This window comes from Amblyomma mixtum, chromosome 5 (assembly GCF_055824585.1).
Source record: "Amblyomma mixtum isolate Tamu chromosome 5, ASM5582458v1, whole genome shotgun sequence".
In the NCBI taxonomy this organism is placed as follows: Eukaryota; Metazoa; Arthropoda; class Arachnida; order Ixodida; family Ixodidae; genus Amblyomma; species Amblyomma mixtum.
Window position 1 is genome coordinate 19,439,278 of NC_143016.1, and position 22,414 is coordinate 19,461,691.

Here is a 22,414-nt window from a genome sequence, read left to right on the forward strand (position 1 = left end):
TTTGCAATAAGATAGAAAACATGACAGCAGGGAAGGAAAAAGTAAGACGATAGATATATTTACTGGAAAGGTTAATTCGTCTAGCGGAGCTAGGGAAAAAATGCAGTTCAGTGTGCCACAAACGCCACACTACGTCATGCCGTTAAGGTGGATCATAGGTCTTATGGGCTCTTGTGTTTCGCACGAACTTGAGGTTTCGCAAAGGGCAGACGACGCGAAGATTGCGTATCTTGGTACTTGACGTGTGACCTGCCTGCTGATATGGACAATTATTGTTTTGCGAGCACAGTCGTGCCAACACCAGCTGGACGTTTCTTCACTCGGAACTGAAGCTTTCCAAAGGTAGGCGTCAGCAGCGGCTCGCATCTATCACCGTCAAGCTATGAGTCGTTTAGCAACCTATAGCCGCACCTGTTTATTTTGTTTGTTTTGAGTGCATGCTGAACGTTGCTGAAAGGGCTTTTACCTGCTTTCTGCTCGTCTTCATCACAAAACGAAAACAGTTTTCAGGTCCGCCTTTAACAGAATTTCTTTCTTTTTTTGCGTTCAGTCCTAATGATGTTAAAGTTGTAAGTAAATTCAGACGATAAATTAGTAGGTAAACGCAACCTATTCCAGCGCTTTGCGCCACATAGTACGATGCAGTAGCGCAGCGGCTTTGTTGCGATTCATTTGCCTGTCGTAAATATCGCTTAAGGTCATAGCTTCGGTGCCTGCTAGTTTGTCTGTTGTTGAAGCCTGTAACGTCCACCGCATACGAATAGTTCACTTAATGAAACTGTGCCGCAGTGATGGCATTCTTAGCTTCAGGCTGTCTGTGCCATTGCAAACAATCAGTTCAAAATTAGGGAAGTTCGGGCACGCACTGACTCCCGTGTGGCTGCTTGAGAAATGCATTTAAAGCGATAACAGAAAGAAAATTCAGCATGTTATCCAACTCTCACTTAAGCGTACATCATTCGATTTCTGCTATTACGGCAAGTACGCTTACACGGTCTTCATGAAGGGCAATCTTTTAAATAGAAGCTATAGTGACAACACTGCACAACGTGTCATCCTCGGACGAATTACTCTAAAATGCTGAAATCGAGCATTTCCTTCAAGTACAGTCAGTCTCAAGTACAGTTCTAGCCCGGGTTGCCATTTACCCGGGCTAGAACTCTGTCGCTGCGCAGCGTTTCCTCTTTCGTTATCTTTCAGCTTTCGTACTTACTAAGAATTCGAAACGAGCTGCAATAAACTTTACAGCATGGACTAGATGAAGGTACCCAGCACGGGAACAAGTGCGAAGCCAGCACAGCGCACTAAAAGAGACCAAGACGAAAGTTGTGTTGGCACTTTCCTTGAACCCTATATTATCGTCGTTATTTCTACCGCGCCCACTTGTCAGACTTTCCTTTTGCGTCGTTTTGCTGTACGATAAGCTAGCAGTTTCTTTTCTCACTTGTAGTTGCTCTTCTAGCGGCGGTACAGTTCTTTCTAATTAAGAATTTTAATGTTTTTTTTTCATACTCGAGGCAGTAATGTAGTCCAGTCCCTCTTAGTTTCGTAAGAGAAAACAGCAGTGCAAAGAGGCCACACGTGCAGCGTTGTCCGTAAGAACTCAGAACTCATTATCTAAGACTAGCGTCACTAGGATGCTCCAACTAGACAGCAAGGATTTCCACACCACCTTGAAGACTTCGCTTTATAAAACACGCTCAATTTCTACATCTTCCTCATTATTTTATATCTGCCCTCAAAACTGCATTCTCCGGTATTATGTGCATAGTTAACACAGTACGCATTAGCTAATGTGCTTTTTCATCAAGGCTACTTGACCTTATACCTGTACAGAGGGCAAAACGCATGCCTAGAACAACCAAACTGTGTGTTCCAGAGCTCCCAAAGCCGTTGCGAGCAAGAAAGCAAAAAATTACGATGAAATTCTATGAGTTTAACAGCACATGTTTACATCCAGACCATTTTTAACCAAATCTTATCGCTAGTTATCGCGTGTTACGCCCGAAACACGCTAAGAGCGTGTTCTAGACATGCGTTTTGCCCTCTGTACATACCTCTCATCCTGTTTCCTTGAACCTGAAGTTTCAGTACACCGTTGACGTAACTGCTACAACGCACATCCGTCTCTCCACCCCTCCGGCCCACCCAATTCCCGCAGACGCCGCCATGAGTATTCTGTTCGAGAGTATCGCCTTGTTTCTCTGGCACTGGCGATGGATCACCACGGCAGTTGTCTTCGCCGTGACGTATGTGTTGGGGCGCTTCTACCACAAGGTGTCCAAGTACCCCAGAGGACCGTTCCCACTGCCACTTGTCGGAAACCTCCTAGGTAATTTCGACTCGCTGCTAAAAGCACGTGATTCCTTCCTACCTCTTATATATCACAAAAAAAAACTAACTGAGGCTTCAAGAGTTCCTTTTCCTAGAGAATTAAGGTTCAAAAGCAATTATGCAACTTTCGAGAAAGCTAATTGCATTTTTCATCAATAAACTGGTGACGAATCCGCAAAAAGAATAAAGTGTGGCCAAGCTTAATGCTCTGCATAAAAACATCCCGTTCTTAATATGAAAGAAGCCAACACCCACAGAAACCAAGGGGCACAGGGGATATTTAATTTATTTATTTATTTTCTGGTGTTGATCAATTTAGAATATTACTGAATATGTTATCGCTTAAAGCTAATTGATTAGAAAAGCAGAAGAAAAAACAACCACATGCCGCCGGTGGGATCCGAACCCACGACCTCCGAATTACGCGTCCGGTGCTCTACCTCTGAGCTACGGCGACGGCTGTCAAATCTTCTGCTTTCGGGGGTATTTGTGTTTACAAGTAACCTAACCTTGAGAGTGTTCATCAGCGCCACCCACGTTCATTCAATACCTTTCAATTCCTTTCCTATAGCTGGCTGTGACAAACATAAGAAGCTATACTGTTTTTAATCGTCCTAAATCCGAGAGGAGCCGCATTGTTTTTCAAAAATAACGAAACCATCTGCGTTACGCGGCGGCAAACAGAAAGCAACACTAAATGCTTTTGTCGAAGAGCATAAGAAATGCGACAAAGTTTATGCTCTGTAATATCAGATGTATCAAGGCAGTAGACGCGATAAATATCACACGAAAGCATAGTGTGAAAAAAGAGAACGAAATATTTAAACCTGCAGAGGTGAGCTCAGAGTGATATCTATTTTATTCCTCTTTCCTGAGCTTTCATATTTTCTTTAAGCACTTAAGATTGCTGATATTCCACGATATTGCCTTGTATTGCAAGTAGTTATGTTGTGGCTTAAGCATATTTATTTATATTAATGATTCTGCAAATATTGGCCCTAACACGGCTTTTTTTCATATACACTAATAGCACTAGCCCCTTTTTAGTGCGATATGTGCGTCGAACCATGAAGTAGATGCTAGAAGAGGCCTGCGTTCTTTACAGCACTTGCCCCTTTATAATGAATATCAACATAATTGAAACAAAAGCTGTGCTCTCGAGACCCGAAATAAGTACGTTTCTGAGCTGATTAAATCATTATTTCATCAAAAATACACATTTCTCCTACGGTAAATAGTCCATGTATTATATTTTAGGCGACAGTACCATTGGCTATTCAAACCCATATGATAGCTGCTAAAATTTCAACTGTAGTATGTATCCTATCAAAATTTAGGTACTTTTTACAACAAAGCAAGAAAAACTCATGTATGATTCATTATTTTCAAGTGTTATTAATTAGTGCCCCTTAGTCTGGGTCACAACGAACGTTTCAATTATTACAAAACATCAGTACTACAAAAAATTAGTTCCTATAATTCAAAACGTCCCTCTTGATGCACATACCAAAACCTGACTATTACGCATTTCTACACTGTCTTTTGCATAAAAGGTACGCATCATCCTTAATAAAGGCATAGTGCTTTATACTAAGTTGTCCAGGCTAGTGTGTTAAGAACCTCCGTATAGGACGCGTTTTACAGATCACTAGTTTTCACCCCGGATGAAAATAACTATGGCAGAGAAATGCTTTCCTCTAATTTGCCGCTAATTCTAACCAGCAGTCATACACCATAAATAAAATTGTACGACACATTTCATTTTATGTGCATAATCTAAAAATAGCATTAATATGGAGTATTTTGTTTTATCCTAGAGTGCATTTCTTTATCTGTGTTTTTACGAAGTTTATCCTTGGTATGGTGCTTTCCTCTCAATTTGAATGCTTTATGATTATGTCCCTATTATTGCTTTGGTAAAGAGTATATCTAAAACACACCCCAGTTATCTGTTATAAACATGTCGACAGGCATAACGTGTGCTTTATCGTTGCGTAATTTTAGATTGTATGCATAATGAAGCTTCTATAGAGAACGGTAACGCTACGTCAAACCTGCACATTGAGGCCTTTTCTCCCCGCCTCAAAGATCTTTGATGGCAAATAAATCTGATTTATTTATTTATTTATTTATTTATTTATTTATTTATTTATTTATTTATTTATTTATTTATTTATTTATTTATTTATTTATTTATTTATTTATTTATTTATTTATTTATTTAAGGAAGCCATGTTTCGCTTAGGTCAGACGCCGCCCGCCCGAAATTCATCACATGACGCGTAGATTGCCGCCATTGACTGTAAGGTACAGCGAAGCTCGCATCCTGCAATTGAGAAAAACGGGCCGCCTGTTTTGTCTGCAGCTGATGTGAACGCTGGGTATAGTTTAGCACACCTCCTAAAGAGGCAAAAATTTCTTTAACGCAGCAAAGATCCGTAAAAATGAATGTCTCCAGATGTTTAGCACATGCAGCGGCTTGTGCTGAATTATTTCTTGGTTTGAGGAGAATTATTCAATCAGTGCGTTTCTCCAGTTCCAACACTGGGGAAGCGCCGCATCAGTGCTTGCAAATCAGAGGTTGCAAATGCACAGATTGCAAATTATGTGGCGTTTTGCTGACGGCAGTTTTTGCTGCGTGTAAGGTAAAGCACCCCTGCTGTTGATCTAATAATCAGTAGAGTAACCTCTGCTCGTAACATCTCTTCTTTGCTCGTCATACGCCTCGTCGTGCACCACGAAGCCCTTCGGAACGTGAACGACCTCCACTTTAAAGCAACCGAATGGGCGAAAGTATACGGCGACGTTTTCACACTGTGGATGGCAGAGAAGCCAATGGTGATACTCAACAGCCACAACGCCATACGAGAGGCTTTTCTCGAGCGCAGGCACGAGTTTGCTGGACGCTTCCAGACCAAGATGGGTGAGTGTCCAAAACTAATATCTATGTTTGTGTGTAAATATTCCCATATGTGATTTCCCCATTAGAAGATCTGAGCGTCAAGAGAAAAAAAAGCATGCAATTGGTGCGCTGTTCTTACAGGCAGGTCCTACGTCTCGTGAAAGTAGAACGCTGTTTTGCTCTTTCAAATAATCAATCTATGCTTTTAATAATTCAATTGGAAACGATGTTTTCAAGATTCAAAAAAATTCATGCAACATACCAGCTGTCCTAGTCCCAGAGAGAATCCGGCTATGAGCAACACTGTAGTGGAGGGCTCCGGATAATTTCGACCGCCGGGGATTCTTAACCGTGCACTGACGTCCCTCAGCACACTGGTTAAAATTGCGGAATGACCCCGCAGTTGTCGCTGGTACACTCCAGACTGAATAGCTGAGTCCCTCTTACGATTTCCGAATCTTTATCATACTTATTTCATTATGCTCATAATTTTTTTAAGCTCCTAACAACGGCTATTCTACTCCCCTCCCCTCTTGCCGCCGCGGTGGCTAAGTGGTTATGGTGCTTGGCTGCTGACCCGAAAGACGCGGGTTCGATCCCGGCCGCGGCGGTTGAATTTCTTTGGAGGAGAAATTCTAGAGGCCCGTGTACTGTGCGATGTCAGTGCACATTAAAGAACCCCAGGTGGTCGAAATTTCCAGAGCCCTCCACTACGGCGTCTCTCACAGCCTGAGTCACTTTGGGAGGTTAAACCCATGAAGCAAACCATCTACTCCCCTCTTAACAGTTCAAAAAACTTCTCTTGCGCTTAAACCAGTGTATCCCAGGGATGACTTTACCGCCTTCACCTTGCAGGTGACCTGCAGCTTCAAGGAAACCATGACATCTTCTTCGAGGATTACAACCCACGATGGAAGGCGCTTCGAAAAGTCGCTCTCCTTGCCGTCAGGCGAGTGCACTACGGCATCTCCTCTCTTTCTTCTTTCACTGCTCTTCCTTACCCTTACGGTGCGATTGAGGTGACCACCGAGAAGTGAGAAAGTTAACTGGGCTGTTTCTTTCCTTAAAACCTAATTTTTCAGATACATTTTGACGACGTCCACAAGCACAAATGCGTTGGCAAAAAATAAGCAGCTGCTCTTTAACTGCTTGCATCTGAGCTTCTCTTAGGAATATGCAGTGTGACAGTGATTTCTTTCACCTTTTCTTTTATATATAATGCTGCGCCAAGTTTAATACTTGTTTGATGAAGCAATGCAAGGGACGAGGGAGTGGACAGATGAGAACACACGCAGCGCTAATTTACAACTGATTTATTTGCAGAAATTCACATATATATATATACATGGCTTGTTGCGTGACTAATCGAAACAGGTGTGATGCGCAAGCCGAAAACCGAAGGTAATTACCCTTTTACCCCTTACAAGTACGCCGGATCTTTGCCCGAAAACGCCAGGAAAGATGTACTACCACAGAGGTCCCCAAGATCTAAGAATATTTGGGCTTCTTTTTGTCTCTTGCGATACGGTTCTTGCTTTTTCTGTAGGGTCTGCATTTGACAAACAAGGTTTGCGCTCTTTTTCGTCTTTAATACGTTCAATACATTGTTTAATACACACTTTTAATACATTTCTAGGTACAGACATAGTTTGTCATCCCCCCTGAAGAAAGAATAACACAAGAAATGTGTTTCGACCATAGTTGAAAGCAAGGAAATAACCATAAAACCGGCGAATAAAATCCGGACGCGAATTTGGTACCTCGGCTTGGGAACAGAAAACTTCTAGTTAGGAATAGCAGAGAACATCATGTAATGCCGAGAAAGTTCCAATCACTGATAGAAAAACAAGAGAGTGCATAGTGTTAGTGCTTAAAGCTACCCTCTCCTCATTCTACTTGCGCTATCTGGCCTTAGAAAAATATTGGAATGAAAAAAAAAACATCCGACAGTCTCCACTTCAGTTTATATTTTATGAGGTGAAATTTGGCTGTACAAACATGGATAGGCACCACCACTGCCTTTTTCCGCATTTCTCGTTGAATTCATGGGGCTCGAGAACGAAACCGCAATCCTTCGCATCGCAGTGCAAAAGTAATAGAACGGAGCCCATGGAACAAAGAAAATCTGGCATGTTTTACGTGTTAATCTGGTTCTATTACTCTTTTTCGAAATTGTAGCTGCCTGCCGACGCTGCGTACTTTTCGGCTGCAGATACAACATAATCTCTCGTGCTTCATATCATTGCAGAAAGTACGCCGTCAGCGATTCCCTGGAGAAACTATGTACAAACGTTGTTGACGACTACGTGGACTCCTTGCCGCATGGACCACAGCTCATCGATTCAAGAACGCCGTTTTTCCGCATGCTCTACAACGTGATAGGGGTCTCAGTCTACGGCACAAGGTTGGAGCAGCAATCATCTGTAGAACTGATGATGAAGATTGCTCTCTTTATTTTCTTCCAGAAAAGTTTCGCAAATATGTCGCGATATCTTTTATAAATGGCTCGCTTTCAGATTAGCACGTTTCATCTTCCCTCAAATCTGAGTGGACCATCGTGTAAGAATTCGTCGCATCCGGCTGCAAATTTACGGGCAACTAAATTGATTAGCAAAATTACTAATTTGTGGGACAACGCTGAATTATGTTACGTACTTTTCCTAGTAATTTCGAGGCAAAGCTGAATCGTAAACCAAGCAGACCAATTGCCACTCATGATTTATAACATTATTTCAGTACGCTGCCATTTCTTTCTGCATGACTTCTTCGCAGTGCAAAATGAAGCACAATACTAAACAAATATTACAATGCAAGTTTCTCTTTTATTTTTTTTGCACCTACGTTAGCGCGCACTGCTTGTATTTGTATTTCAATTTCGTGGCCACTTAATCTACAGCGACGAGTCCGTTTCGCAGGCTGGACGGTGAGAGCAATGAGATTCGTCGTCTGGAAGAGATCGACCGTGAGTTCCTCGAGGTTGCGCCCAATGGCCTTCCAAGCGACATCGCCCCGTGGCTGGCTATTCTGTACCGCAGTAGAGAGAAGAAGGTGGAAGCCATGTTTCGTGAATTCAGAGAAGTCGTTGACAGGCTTTTCACCAAAGCTGAAGCCACCTACGTCCCAGGTATGCTCATGATTACTAGCGTTCACTTTGCGGCTTCTTCTGCCCGTATAAAGGATCCGAGAAACGCCTTTCAGGAAAGCGTGCTCGCGAGACAACAGGAGAAGGCGCAAGTAATGAACCTTTTAGTGAACACAGTCTCGGTCCTTGCACTCTGATTCAGAAAAGGCTGGGCCTTGTCCACTGGTCTTGCTGAATATTCGGCCTCAAGGTTATCCAGCGCCGCCAGAGCATCTGCATCGGCTGTATAATCTTCAACTGGGCGCTGCTCGTTCGAAAACTGGGCACACCGAGTGGTAGAGGTGAATTTAACAATGAAGAAGGCGAGGAGTGAGGAGAGGGGGTGCATTTTTAATCTGAAAATTTCCTGTTTAAAACCAAAACGTACCCCTACTTCGAAGCGAATAAAGTTTTAAATGCATTGCGCACATGGTACCATGTGTGCAATGGTACATGGTACCTCTTCCTTCCCAAATGACCCTTAAAAGTACCGATAAATCTGGTCCTGCCGAGTGGCCCACTACAGCCGCCGGCCTCTGAAGGCATAGAGTGGAGCAAGACATGCCCGGATGTAGGGCATAGGTGGGAAAGTGGGTGTAATAAGTTTGTTATGATTCGTTTCATCTGTAATTATATCTACATTGTATGTTTGTCGAAAGAGAGCCTGCGGATGGGGCGGTATTCATTGTGTTCACTTGGGAGTTTCAGCATCTTTAAATAGTTACAACAGAGTGAAGCATGAGCGACGAAGCGTTAAGTTGCAATTGACGCCTGTTAAAGTTCCTTCAAAACGGCCAATAAACTCCCCTACGCAGCCTATCTACGGCGCTCCTAGTCACTGAAGTTATTGAAGCTACTGAGCAATGTCTTGACTCAAGGTTTTTTCAATAATCAGACCTCTCGATATTTTACCTTGAACGACGCTTCACGAACTGTAGCCGAACAGGTGCATTGATCAGATGTATCCAGTTTCTGTATTTCTGCGCTGAATAACAAAGTACGGTCATCGCAACTTGGCTCCTAGCTAATGATGTCTGACTGGTAAAAGACTAGATGAATGTGCGTAGTTCTTCAGATATGCTCATTCAAGCGTTAATCATCCTGTGTGAACCATGGCGCTCTCCTGCACTGAAAAATTGTGTCCAGAACACAGCGCTCCCTCTCCACCACCCGAATTCTATGTGTTCTCATTCAGTGGACTCATGTAGTAAGGTTCGTAAACGAATAAATATTTCTAGTAAAAAGCTATATGTTGTCAGGTCACGTAAGTGGCCGGTGCAGCCTCTGTAAATTACTGGTAGTTCTTAGTACTAAAAGCACCACACTAGAGGATTTCACTTAATAGAAAACTGGCTTGATCGTGGACATAAGTTGACTTAAGAGTTTCTGCCGTGCTGTATTGACTTGCTGTATTTTATGTCGTGCTCTTCTCTTCGCTTAGGTAAGACGGAGAACTTCACACACGCCATGCTTGCTGCTAGAGAAGAAGCTATTCAGGAGGAGAAAGGCGACGCTGAACACCTGACCAAAGGCAACATGGTACAAGTTGTGCTAAATATCTTTGGAGGTACGTAGCGGCTTCTTATCACATACTCTATCAAGTTCTTCTACGAACACTGTTATTCTTTTTTTTTTATTGAACGCTTAGTTCACCCAGGGCATCGCGAAAGTTTGAAGACATGCAAGGTTATTTGCAAACCTGCAAAGAAAAATGCAATGTTGCATATTGCTAATGAAATTCGAGTAAAATGCAGCCATTGGATATCTCAGGAAACTTGACTATGGTCATGTGTTCAAATTACATTGCATATTAACCCGCTAAGACGTACAGAATTTGGACGGGATGGAAGTCTTAGTTGCGATCAAACACTTTAAATTTAAGCGAGACGTAAGTTAAAAACACGCAGCATGCATTCTTTCAGTTGACGTACTGTGGCGCACAGTGATACGGGAAGCAGAGTGGCCACATTTATGGCCTCAGGTGGGGTGGCAAGTCGCAGAGAGTAGCGTGATGACTGCCGTGACAGTGAGACGCCTGATGCCTCCTCTTGGGCTGCTCTCAAGGTTCTTCAAATTCCTCGCATGTGCAGAATCGGTGGCACTGCAGTACTAAATATAGCAAGCAGAGCCTATTTTTATTCTCAGTTATATTACATGAACCACAAACATCTTAGTTTTCAGCTTCAGTTTCGAATATAAATAATTGATAGATTCACCTTACGAGCACAACAACGTGCAGTATAGAGCGCGTATGGGAAGTAGGAAACCTATATGCAAGAGTGCCTCAGATGAAAGGCACGGAAAGAAATCAGTTTGCCTAACCTATCCATGTGCACTCGCTATGATGTTCGATATACATACCCAACAGTTCTGGACAAAAGCACTCTTGAGCGGGAAACAGTTTGTGACCGCAATTTTTTTATATAAGATTTCAGTATAACGATCAACAGCGGGTGTTTTTTTTTTAGAAGGTCCAAAATTTTTAAAGAAAGGTAAATTCCTTTAGGTTTATTTTAACCCTGGGGCTATACTGAGGGCTACGGCGGACGCCAGGTAAGAGGCAAACTACTTTAATTAGTTCGCTGATTAACTGAATACGTTAATTAACTTTTATAATCTTTATTTTAGGGGATAGGTTGTATTAGCAGAATTGGAGATCGTCTTCCAAGCAGTCCAGCCAAGAAAAAAAAATTTCATGAAAAAAATTTTTTGCGCGCATTACGAAGCGAGAAAAAGTCACCCTGGTAGGCAGCTTCACACTGTAACACAGCATCTGTGAGCGCCTGTGACGTAGCTCGCTCCGCCCTGCGCTTTGTGTCAGTGCGTTTTTGTTCCAACGCGGCATTCCGTGTGGCCGCGGAGCGAATCGAAACAAGCAGCGATAGCGCAGGCCGCCCGTCCGGGCTTCAGGTGATATCAGCCGCCGTGTGACGCAAAGCGCAGGGCGGAGCGAACTACGTCAGAGGCGCTCCCCGCCGCTGAGTTGCAGTGTGAAGATGCCTACCAGGGTGACTTTTTCGTGCCTCGTACCGTGCATGAAAAATTTTTAATTGAAATTGTTTTTTCTCGGTTGGACTGTTTGGAGGACACTCTCCGATTCTGCGAATACAACATAACCCCTAACATAAAAATTAGAAAACTTCATTAACATATTTAGTTAATGAGCGAACTAATTAAAGCAGTTTTCCTCTTGCCTGGCGCCCGCCGTAGCCTCTAGTATAGCCCCAGTGCTAAAATAAATGTAAAGCAATTTACCTTTTTTAAAAAATTTTGGACCTTCTAGAAAAAACACCCGGTATATACGCGGACCAACCGAAGGCAGTCTTGAATTTGTTTTGCTATAAGCGTTTTTGCTATCGTCAAAAGGTTCCCCATTTGGTTTTCGATGGCACTGTCAACTGCTCGATGCGGTCGATTGAAACATGTTAAAAGAACGATATTGTTGCACAGCAGAATAATTGATCCTTACCTTCAATATTTCCATACTCTTACTATATGGTCAATATTCAAAATTTTCGTTCGAGAATGTTGGATATGAACAGATGCCGCATCTTTTTTTTTTTTTTTTTGCACTCAAGCTGCCACGGACACTTCGGCTGGGGAACTCCAGTGGTTGTTTCTGAGGATGGCCAAAGAGCCGAGGATTCAAGAGAAGATTCAGAAAGAAATCAACGATCACATCGGCAAGAACACTTTTTCTGCGATCTCTTTTCATGTTCAGGTGTTCCAGCTGAATGAAACCAATCTTTAAAAAAAAATGGTGGTGTTTACCAGCTGCGGGTAGCTCAAATTGGCGTGGCCTAGCCTGCAGTAGTTTTTCATTCTTCAAAGTTAATTATTAATAAATATTAATTCGCTAACATTTTAGTTATTGCCTTCAGGAACAAAGTATCTATGCAGGTGTTGTAGTTCGTATCGAGAAACGGCTAGCAGCGCTATTTCCACTAAGGTACGATTTACGTACCTTTATTTATTGGCCTTCAGAGAAAGCCATCACATGACTAGCTGCTGGCTCACAACTCTGCCTCAGTGCGCACGCTAGGCCTCACCGGGACAGCGCTCCGGAAAAGAGCTGATTTTATTCCCTGAAACGCGTCTCCGGACGTTAAACTGGCACCGTTGTCACGTGGAACTTTTTTTTTTATATAGTGCAAGTTATGTTTTAAACCCGGTAAAAAGGCTGCTTTACGTAAGCAATAGCTTGATGCAGACATTTCAGTCGGCTGTTTTTCAAGACGATCTACAATTTCTGTATTGACACTGTGTTGCTGCAGCCAATAATTAAAATGTTAGGTAATTTGTCTAGACTAAGAAGTAAAGCTTGGATAACAAGAAAAAAAGACTGCAAACTACGCCAGACGACTCCCAACAGATCTAAGTTGGTTTCAAGGGGCCAATACACTCCTTGTTTCTAAAAGCATGGTTACGTTTAGTTGGGACACCTGTATAAGGGTCCTTTGAAACTTTTGTTGGCCATGAAAGTCCAGGCGTTGTTTGGCTTGAGGAGAAGGCAACCGCTAGCGGCTTCAACGCTTAAAGAAGTGCTACGAATGTCAGCTCGCTCAGGCGGCATATGATATTTCTTGTATTACAGGAAATTGTTTGCATAACACTACTGAAATTTCTATTTTATAGAACTAGTGGTAAGGTCCACATCCTAATTTTATTACAGTAGCTGGCTACACTCATAGAGCAATGTGCTGGATTGGTTGAAACGTGTGCAAGCCTTGTTGAACTCGCAGTGTGGCAGTCCCAAAAGAAGTCGTGTACATTTACGTTTTTTTGTGTTGTAGTTAAAGCTTGGCGGCTTTTATAAGGCTATCATAGATTTAATACAACATTCGTTTACTCTGTGGCGCACAGCTCTAGCAGGACCGCTATTTTTATGGGGATGAAAATACATAACTGAGCATTCGCAGCGGTGGAGGCACCTGCCCGCCGTGTAACAACGCTGTGCTTGCTACTGCTGCCCGTATATTCCGCTTTCTAAGAGTACATCGTGCCTCTTTTCACTCACAGCAATGGTGCCTTTGATGTCCTCACGGTTCGAGCTTTCGAACGGTGTCCTTTGGCTTGCGTAGCTCTGTTATTTAGCCAGCCAAGTATGCGAAAGGTCTTGGTTTTCACTGTTCCGTTAGCGCTGCTGGCGGAGTTCTCCATTATGAAATGCGACGTCTTTACGCAAGAAATTTACACAGGGTAATTTCTGAGAAAATATGTATAGTAAATTATTGCATTTTCTGCGCATTTTGGTCTTATGTGTGCACACGCGTAATATTATTCCCAGAACTTTCATCATCAGCATATAGCACGATCCTGGCAAGAGTTTCATAATGACGGTAGCGTGGACTACACTGTTCTTCGCACACTCTCAGCTTGGAGCTTGAGCAGCCCTAGTTACTGGAACACAGTGTGCCATTTACGGTGTATACCTTGTCTCAACGCCATCTGTGGAGTCAAAAAGTTTGCATACGCCCATATGCCTCGAATCAAGAGAAAAGACATCAACATCTTTTGAATAAATGGCGCGTTTCCAGACTTGAATCAATCTGGCGTTTGAGAGGACACGGAAGAACCAGATCTTTAGGTTTTTTTTCCGCGTGAAACAAAAGGAAAGCCCGTCATTTAAATTGAAGTGATCATCACACAAGTGGAAGAGGCCCTTCACAGAAACTATTCGACTCAACGTGACTAAAGCCCGTATTCATACACTTCCGTACTGAACATGAGAGTGCTGTCCTAAGGACACAAATGAATGTACAATGAAAGCCAGGAGAATGGCAGAGAGCTAACACTAGTTTCTCCACACCGCTGCCGTTCGATCCCCGCCATCATCGTTGCGCAGCCATCTTGGGCAGCATGCAACGCTGTGCCATAGCGTTATGAAGGATTCTTATGAACCCGAAGACACTGAAGGGTGTTGGTAACATGCACAAAGCAGCTAAGTTTAGAATGCGCCAAAGCAAGATTTTACCCATATCAAAAGAACTATGTCCAAGTAAAAAGGTTCCAGGAGGTGAAATACTCGCAATCGAATCTGCTAGTGAATTATTAGAGCCCTCCGATAACTTTCATTCTCAATAATTCATCTGTAACCTAAGAGTTTGTCGTATCACGTCTCATGGTTGAGGACGCGACATAATCCCGGACGATTCAGATCGCTCTTCTTCTCCAGGAAGCAATCCACCGGTGTACAAAGACCGAGCCCAGCTTCCCTTCACTGTAGCCTGTCTGCTGGAGACACTCCGCATCCGGCCTATAGCTCCTCTTGGTTTGCCCCACAATACCTCCACGGACGCAAAACTAGGTAAGCACGCACTGCTGTCTAGTTGTGATGTAAGGGAAAACATTGTATAAGAGCAAATGTAGCAGCAGCTGTTAACATTATAAGCCTAAAGGCCCATAACTTTATGCAATATGTGCATAGCGCATGTCCAATATTCTCAGACAAAAAGTTTCTAAATTGGGAAATTGTAGGACGTTGTTATAGAAATATTGGTGGCAATAGTCTATTCTTCTGACAAGTATAAAAATCTTTCGTTTAAATCTTTCCAGCGATCGCATCGAATAGTTCAGATTGCCATAAAAAACAAATAGGAAATGTTTTTGACGATAGCAAAAACGTTAATCGAAAAAAATACAAGTCTGCCATCGGGCGATCTGCGGAAATATTGATTTTTATAGTGAAGTCTTAAATTATATGAAAAGATGGCGTTCATAAACGGTTTCCAGTTCAAAAATACTTTTGTCCGAAATTGCTGGGTATAGAAAAATGAAGCGTCAGTTATGCCAAATTACATCTCTCATTGGTAAATGTCGTGTCCAGTCGCTGTGTTGAATGCAGCGAAAGACGCACACGGTACTTTAAGACTTCGTTTATTTAAAGCCGATGAGGGTGCGACCAGCGTCGACCGAGGCAGGAGCCGAACTGGCCGCCCGAAGAAAAGGAGGGAGCGGAGAAGCGTCCACGGGAGGGAGTAGCTTCCCAGAACAGGAGGAGGGTGCGGGGGCGCACCGTGGGGGGGCATCTGGCGACAGCGTGCGACGAAGGGCAAGTGGTCGTTAGGAGGAGGATGCGAGTGGTCGTTAGGAGGAGGATGCGGGGGCGCACACACACAAAAGCAATAAGGGGACACAACACTTCCTTCCCCCTTAGAAAGTTGCCTGGTATCGTGCAGGGGGTCGGCGCTCACGCGTGTAGGCGCGCTGGCTTTGTGCGCTCGGGGGAGAAACACTTGTAGGCTGGCTGTTGTTCGCTGTGTCTCCTAGGTCTGTCCTGGGCGAAGTCTCTTCTTCGGGGAAGAGGTGCCAGGCTATGTGGGAAGATGGTGCACGTGTTCTCTCCGCTGGCGGACAGCTCTCAGACGGCGTCGTAAATCTACGCAGCTGGTTGAGATGTCGGCGTGCTACTGTGCCATGTATGTTGACGAGCCAAGAGCGCAGGCCTATGCGTCTGACAATTGTAGCTTCCTCCCAGCGTGGCTTTTTCAGAAACTGTCGGGCGAGGACGCGCTGCCCCTCATTAAGCGTGCCGCAGCGCGGAATTGCTTTTTCTTCCCGGAACGTCTCTGCCTTTGGCTCGGGGAGGATGGCTGTGAGCTGGGTTCGCATTTCACGCTCGAACATCATTTTCGAGGGGGTCTCGCCTGTTGTGCTCTGAACCGTCGTGTGCTGCTTGAAGAGAAAGCGCGCAAGGCGGCGCTGCAGCGAGCCTGTCTGATCTCTTTCAAGGGCGCGTTTTAGCTCGGCTACGTAGCGCTCGGCTTGTCCGTTTGTCGCTGGGTGGTAGGGGGCCGATGTAACTGATGAGATCCCGTTGTCGCGATAAAACTTGAGGATCTCCGCAGACACAAACGGTGTTCCGTTGTCCGACACTACCTTGCGCGGCAGGCCGAACGTTGCAAATAGTGATCGGAGGTTGTCAATGACTGCTGCCGAAGTCGTCTGTCCCATTTGCCTTATCTCAAGCCACTTTGTGTAGGCATCTACGACCACAAGGAAAGTGCAGCCCTCAATTGGTCCTGCAAAATCAATGTGCAGTGTGTGCCATGGTGTGTCTGGCTTTTCCCATTCTGGGACAGGAGCTTTCGGCGGGGCGCTCCGGCTGCTCTGGCAAGGCTTGCATTCTCGCACCACTGTTTCGATGTCGTTGTCAATGCCAGGCCACCACATGTAGCTTCTGGCACACTTTTTCATTGCAACGATGCCCCGATGTCCGGCGTGGATGAGAGACATAGCTTGTGCGCGTAGTTCTCTCGGCATCACAACTCGGGACCCAAATATGATGCAGCCGCGATGGGTGCTCAACTCTGTAGCTCGCCTGCGGTAAGCGTCGAAGTTGTCCCCTTTGAGTTTATGCACGTTGCCTTGTTGAACAGCTGTGTAAACTAGCCGGAGAGCTGCGCACTTCTGCGTAGATGCTGCAACTGTGCCTGCTGTAAGCGGAGGTTCTGGCAGTGCTTCGAACATCAGAACGTCTCCTGGTGGAAATGGTTCGTCAACAGTTGCGTCTAGTGGCAGACGGCTTAGCGCATCGGCGTTTTGATGTTTACTCCCATTGCGGTAGACCAGAGCGTAGTCGTACGCTGAGAGTTTGATGCACCAACGTGTCATTCGCGGAGACAAAGTTGGTGGCATAGGCCTTTGTGGTCCCAGAATGCCCAATAGCGGTCGGTGATCGGTTATAAAGGTCACCTTCCGGCCGGCAATGTACTGGTGAAAATGTGTCGCCGCGTAGACGATGGCTAGCCCTTCTTTGTCAAGTTGCGCGTAGTTGCGTTCTGCTTGCGACAACGTACGTGAGGCGAAGGCGATGGGAGCTTCCCTTCCTTGCTCGTCAGTTTGCGATAGAACCGCGCCGACTCCGTACGGTGATGCGTCGCAAGCCAAAAGCAGAGGCTTCCTTTCGTCGTAGTGGCGGAGGACTGTACATCTTCGAATCAGGTCTTTCAGGGCATCGAATGACTGCTGATGGCGTGGCGACCATGTCCATGTCACATCTTTCCGAAGGAGTTGGTATAAGTCGTTGGCCACGGTAGCTCTTTGTTCCAAGAACCGGTCGTAGAACGTCAAGAGTCCGAGAAAAGCCTGTAGCTCCTGCTTGTTTGTTGGAGCTCGTGCTTCTGTGATCGCTCGCACTTTGTCCTCGGTAGGGTGAATGCCTTCCGCATCAATTCGGTGTCCCAGAAATTGCACCTCTGGCACCGCAAAACAGCACTTCGATTTGCTTATGCACAAATTAGCGTTTGCTAGCCTTTCGAGAACGAGCTCTAGGCGCACTGCATGCTCTTCAGTGGAAGTGCCACTGATGATGACATCGTCAAGGTAGACACAAACTCCTGGGATGCCCTGAAGCACTGTCTCCATGAATTTTTGAAATATGGCCGGGGCTGCAGCTACGCCAAAAGGCAGTCGCTTGACTTTGTACAAGCCTTTCAGTGTGTTAATTGCCAATAATTCAGCAGTTGACTCGCTCACCTTCAGCTGCTGATACGCCTGGGTGAGGTCCAATGTGCTGAAGACTCTTGCGCCACGTAGTACACTGAATACTTCTTCAGGTGTCGGTAGCGGGTAAGAGGACGCTTTAGTCGCAAGATTGACGGTGCTCCGGTAGTCTCCGCAGAGGCGTATGGTTCCGTTCTTCTTGCGAACTACGACAAGTGGTGTGGCCCATTCTGAATGCTGCGTCGGCTCGATGACACCTTGCTGCTCCAGTTTGTCCAACTCTTTTTCAACTGAATCTCGGAGAGCAAACGGCACCGGCCTGGCCTTCAGAAATTTGGGTTGCGCGTTGTCCAACAACTCCAGTGTGACCGGGGGCCCTTCGTTTCCTGGAATCTCTTCCGAGAATACTCTTTCGTATTTCTCTTGCAGTTGCTCAACCATGTTCTGGCTCGGCGTCTGGTGTATGCCGCATATCATCACGCCTAGTGGAGAAAACCAGTTTCTCCCTAGAAGGCTTGATCCTGTGCCCTTCACAACAAGCAGAGGTAGCGTATGGGTCTGGCCGTTGTAGTTAACCTGCACGTTGGCAGAGCCCAATAGTGGCAGATTCTGTCCTGACCACGTTCGCAGGTGCGTGTCGTCTTGTTGCAGGGCGGGTGCGTCAGATGGCCATGAAGTTCGGAACGTGTCCTCACTGATCAGAGTACAGGCTGCGCCGGAGTCCACCTCGAACTTAATCAGCTGGTGATGTACGCTTACTTCTGTAAAAATCTTCGGTCGCGTGCCGAGATTCATGGTGTTCAGGTCGTACAACACAGATGGTGTTGCTGATGTTGTTCCATGGAGATCAGATAGCGGCGTATTCTCTGAGGCGTTGACGCTGTGATTAGGCTGGGAAGGTGACTTTATCTTGGCAAGTCTCCGTTTCGTAATGCATGCTCTTTCGATATGCCCTCGCTTGTGGCAAAAATTACACGTGGCTGACTGGAATCGACATCCCTGGGGGTTGTGTTGGTCGTCGCACCGCCAGCAGCGTTGTGCCTTTTTGACCGATTTTACAACAACAGAAGGCTTGCGCACCTGGTTGCTTGTCTGGTGTACCGGCTCGGTGTTCCGGCGAATCCCTCTCTGCTGGTGACCGGCGCTCTCCGCTCGAACTGCGATGTCGTAAGCTTTGCTGAATGTGAGGTCCTTCTCAGCGAACAGGCGCTGCTGCAGTGACTCGTCACTCAGTCCGCACACAAATCTGTCGCGTAACATCACGTCCAAGGGAAGCATGGTGGTGTTAGCAGAAGAAGCTGCGTCTCCCTCCTGCCCGGTAGCTGTTGTCGACAGCGTTCCAAAATTGCAGTCGGCAGCGAGCTTCTTGAGCGCGGCTACGTAGGCGCTCACAGTTTCTCCTCCCAGTTGATCTCGTCGTTGGAAGCGAGCCCGGCTGTAGACCTCGGATGGCCTTGGGTCGTAGTGCTTTTGCAGCGCTTTTACGATGTCGTCGTAAGACACTGCCGCTGGTGTGCTTGGCTGAATAAGGGCGCAGACAGTATCGTAGGTCTGCTCCCCGCACAGCGTCAGCAGGTTGGCCCTCTTCAAGGCTGGGTCTGTGATGTTGTTAGCTTCAAAGTAGAACTGAAGGCGTCCAACCCACGATGACCACGATGAGCCGTTGAACTCTGGTATCTGATTGGGAAACCCTCGCGTAGCCATGGCTTGTCAATAGCGTTGCGTAGCGCGGGTCGAATCCACTTTCTCGTCGCCACTGTCGTGTCCGGTCGCTGTGTTGAATGCAGCGAAAGACGCACACGGTACTTTAAGACTTCGTTTATTTAAAGCCGATGAGGGTGCGACCAGCGTCGACCGAGGCAGGAGCCGAACTGGCCGCCCGAAGAAAAGGAGGGAGCGGAGAAGCGTCCACGGGAGGGAGTAGCTTCCCAGAACAGGAGGAGGGTGCGGGGGCGCACCGTGGGGGGGCATCTGGCGACAGCGTGCGACGAAGGGCAAGTGGTCGTTAGGAGGAGGATGCGAGTGGTCGTTAGGAGGAGGATGCGGGGGCGCACACACACAAAAGCAATAAGGGGACACAACAGTAAAGCTGTAGGGAAAACATACGCGCGTACAGGCTTACAAGACTTTCATGTCACCCTATAGTGCTATCCTCAGCACGTTTGCATTTTGCTACTTTGGACCGCATAACACACGATCGATTTCACCAACTTCCGCTGCGTCTCTTTGAAAGCAAGCTAGCAGAAGACGTCATCCTTCCATATAGCAGAAGTTAAAATCACGATACTCGTTCACTTTTTCGCAGGAAATCTGGTTATACCCAAGGACACAGGCATCTTGTTCAACATCTATGCCGTGAACCATGACCCCAAGATCTGGGATGATCCTGAAGAGTTCCGGCCGGAACGATTCCTGGACCACGCCACGGGAAAGCTGCGTCAAGACCTCGGGCCGCTCATCACCTTCGGCATGGGTCCCCGCACTTGCCCCGGGGAGAAGTTGGCGCACATGGACATGTTCTACATCCTCGTGCGACTCATGCAGAGGCTCAGCTGCAGCGCACCCGGGAAGCCCTCGGACGTCAATATGGACGGCGGGGGTTCGAGCCTCTTTCTGCTGCCATCGAAGCAAAACATTGTGCTAACACGCCGGAATTAAAACGGTTATTTGGCGTGTTCATCCTTCGCGCGATGAGCAAGCTATCATTTAAAGCGAACAGATCACCAAGGATGTGCCTGCGGTACTCAAGAAGCTTGTTTCGAAGTAGCTGTAGGTGATCGAACAAGCTGAAGAATCAAACACGTGTATGCCTCATGATCGATTCAGGCACCTTTCACACATCTTTCCGCCACGTGATGCCGTAGGATCTGAGTAAACGGAGCGTTTTGCCTAATTGCTTCAATAAGCTGGAAAGTGGCGCAGAGGGGGATTTGGCCAACACCATGTTGTAAGTTTCTGAAGTAGCATCCGTCAAGCATGAACCGATCACTGCTTATGTCACAGTCGAATGAACAGCGTAGAGACTTAGTTAAGTGCCCAAACTACAACCTCAACAAGAGTAATGCGTAACCGCTGAAGGACTGAATAAAAAATTCACGAGCGATCAGTATGATTTATGCGTAGGGAATGCGTTAGCATGTGGGCTCAGATTTACTGAGATTTTTGTGCTCGCAGGAGTGAGGATTGAGCAGCGTTTTGCAAGCATTATGATCCTTGTACTGCTTTACTTACTGATTTGTCATGTGAATACAACCTTGTAGATTTCGGACAATAAAACGATGACAGTATCCATTTTACTCATTTTCAATGCTCCTTTAGTGCTCGGCTTAACAAAATTTACGCTTTTGTAGAGGCGTTACCCAGTGTGACTGTTTACTAAGTGCGGCCCATATAATTCAGTGGTCCCTGCATGGCGTCTCTTCAGATAGGGCGCTATAGTCGGCGCATACTTCACCCTTGATGGAAGCTGTCGAAGATGCATGACTGTCTGCTCTCAGCTAAAATATTTCACGCAGTGTATCAGCTTCTTTGGAAAACACATGTGATAATCCCTCTTTTTCAAAAATGGGACTTACTTCTTTCTCTCAATATTCACAGTGGCATGTGCAAGACGGAGACGCGCACGACGTCAACCGCGAAGTTAATTAGCGAATCCCAGGCGGCATTCAGCAAGCAGCGCCCAGCGACTTCAGTTTGGAACCGGTTCTAGCTGCAAAAGCTGCGACACCGAGGTCTTTACATTTGCAGATGGTACTTGATGCTCTTTAGGTCAGTAATGGCTCTTAGAACGTCGATAAAATCATCGATCTGCTGTTCTCTGTCGCAGTAAACATAAAACAGTGCCCCATCCAACGTAACTGCATAATACGCCATTCAGGTGGTGCAGCGGATCCCCCCTTTCTGGAGTCAACGTAAACGTTTTCTTTGCAACACGTTGCTTTCCTGTATCCCGTCGTCTAGGAAAAAAAATTGGCTTTTGCTACCTCATATTGCCAGACCAACTTAAACCAATTTCCACACCTTACTAGCCAGTAGCGCCGTCATTCCAACGATTCCTAGTTATTGTCTAATCAGTGCATTGGTGCGCGCGTTGCTGCGTAGATAAGAAGAGAAATATTTCTTTCGTTTCGTACTAAAAATTGTCTGTAATATTAGCTCGGGTCCAGGACGACGCAAAAGAGTTCAACTTATCATATGTAAAATCACACGGCAATAACCGTCTACGTACGTGCATAATAAATATTACTTTAACCACATGCAATGAATTTAAATATCAAGGCGTCTTTTTAAAACCTGCCTTACGATGAAGTAAGCATGTTAATTACAATGGCAAAAAGGCAGCATAAGTTCTGGATTTCTTGCGGTGGAATAAAAATCATTTACCATGTAAACTAAAAACACAGGTCTATTCAAGTCACGCGCGATAAATGAATCCAGGTGTGTTTGTTGAGACTCACATATATCGAAGCATATAAGTAAGTTAGAAAAATTTTTCAAGAGCGCAGTCAGATTTGCTCTGGAAATTTGTTTTCGAAAACTACCATGACAGAAAGAAACAGACTCAGATAGCGACAGCTAAAGGATCGTAGAAGAAATGTTAGAAAAAACTTTTC

General features: G+C 45.6%; 1 protein-coding gene across 1 annotated transcript; it reads left to right on the plus strand.

Annotated features, from left to right (window-relative positions):
- Positions 1-218: 218 nt before the first annotated feature.
- On the plus strand, positions 219-21,097 carry LOC149341426 (steroid 17-alpha-hydroxylase/17,20 lyase-like). The gene is made up of 10 exons (XM_089543518.1): positions 219-342; positions 2,162-2,332; positions 5,078-5,257; positions 6,092-6,185; positions 7,485-7,640; positions 8,152-8,360; positions 9,799-9,924; positions 11,936-12,040; positions 14,533-14,664; positions 20,107-21,097. The coding sequence occupies exons 2-10, from the start codon at positions 2,170-2,172 to the stop codon at positions 20,457-20,459; spliced, it is 1,518 nt and encodes a 505-aa protein (XP_089399644.1). The 5' UTR covers positions 219-342; positions 2,162-2,169; the 3' UTR covers positions 20,460-21,097.
- The last annotated feature ends 1,317 nt before the right edge of the window (positions 21,098-22,414 follow it).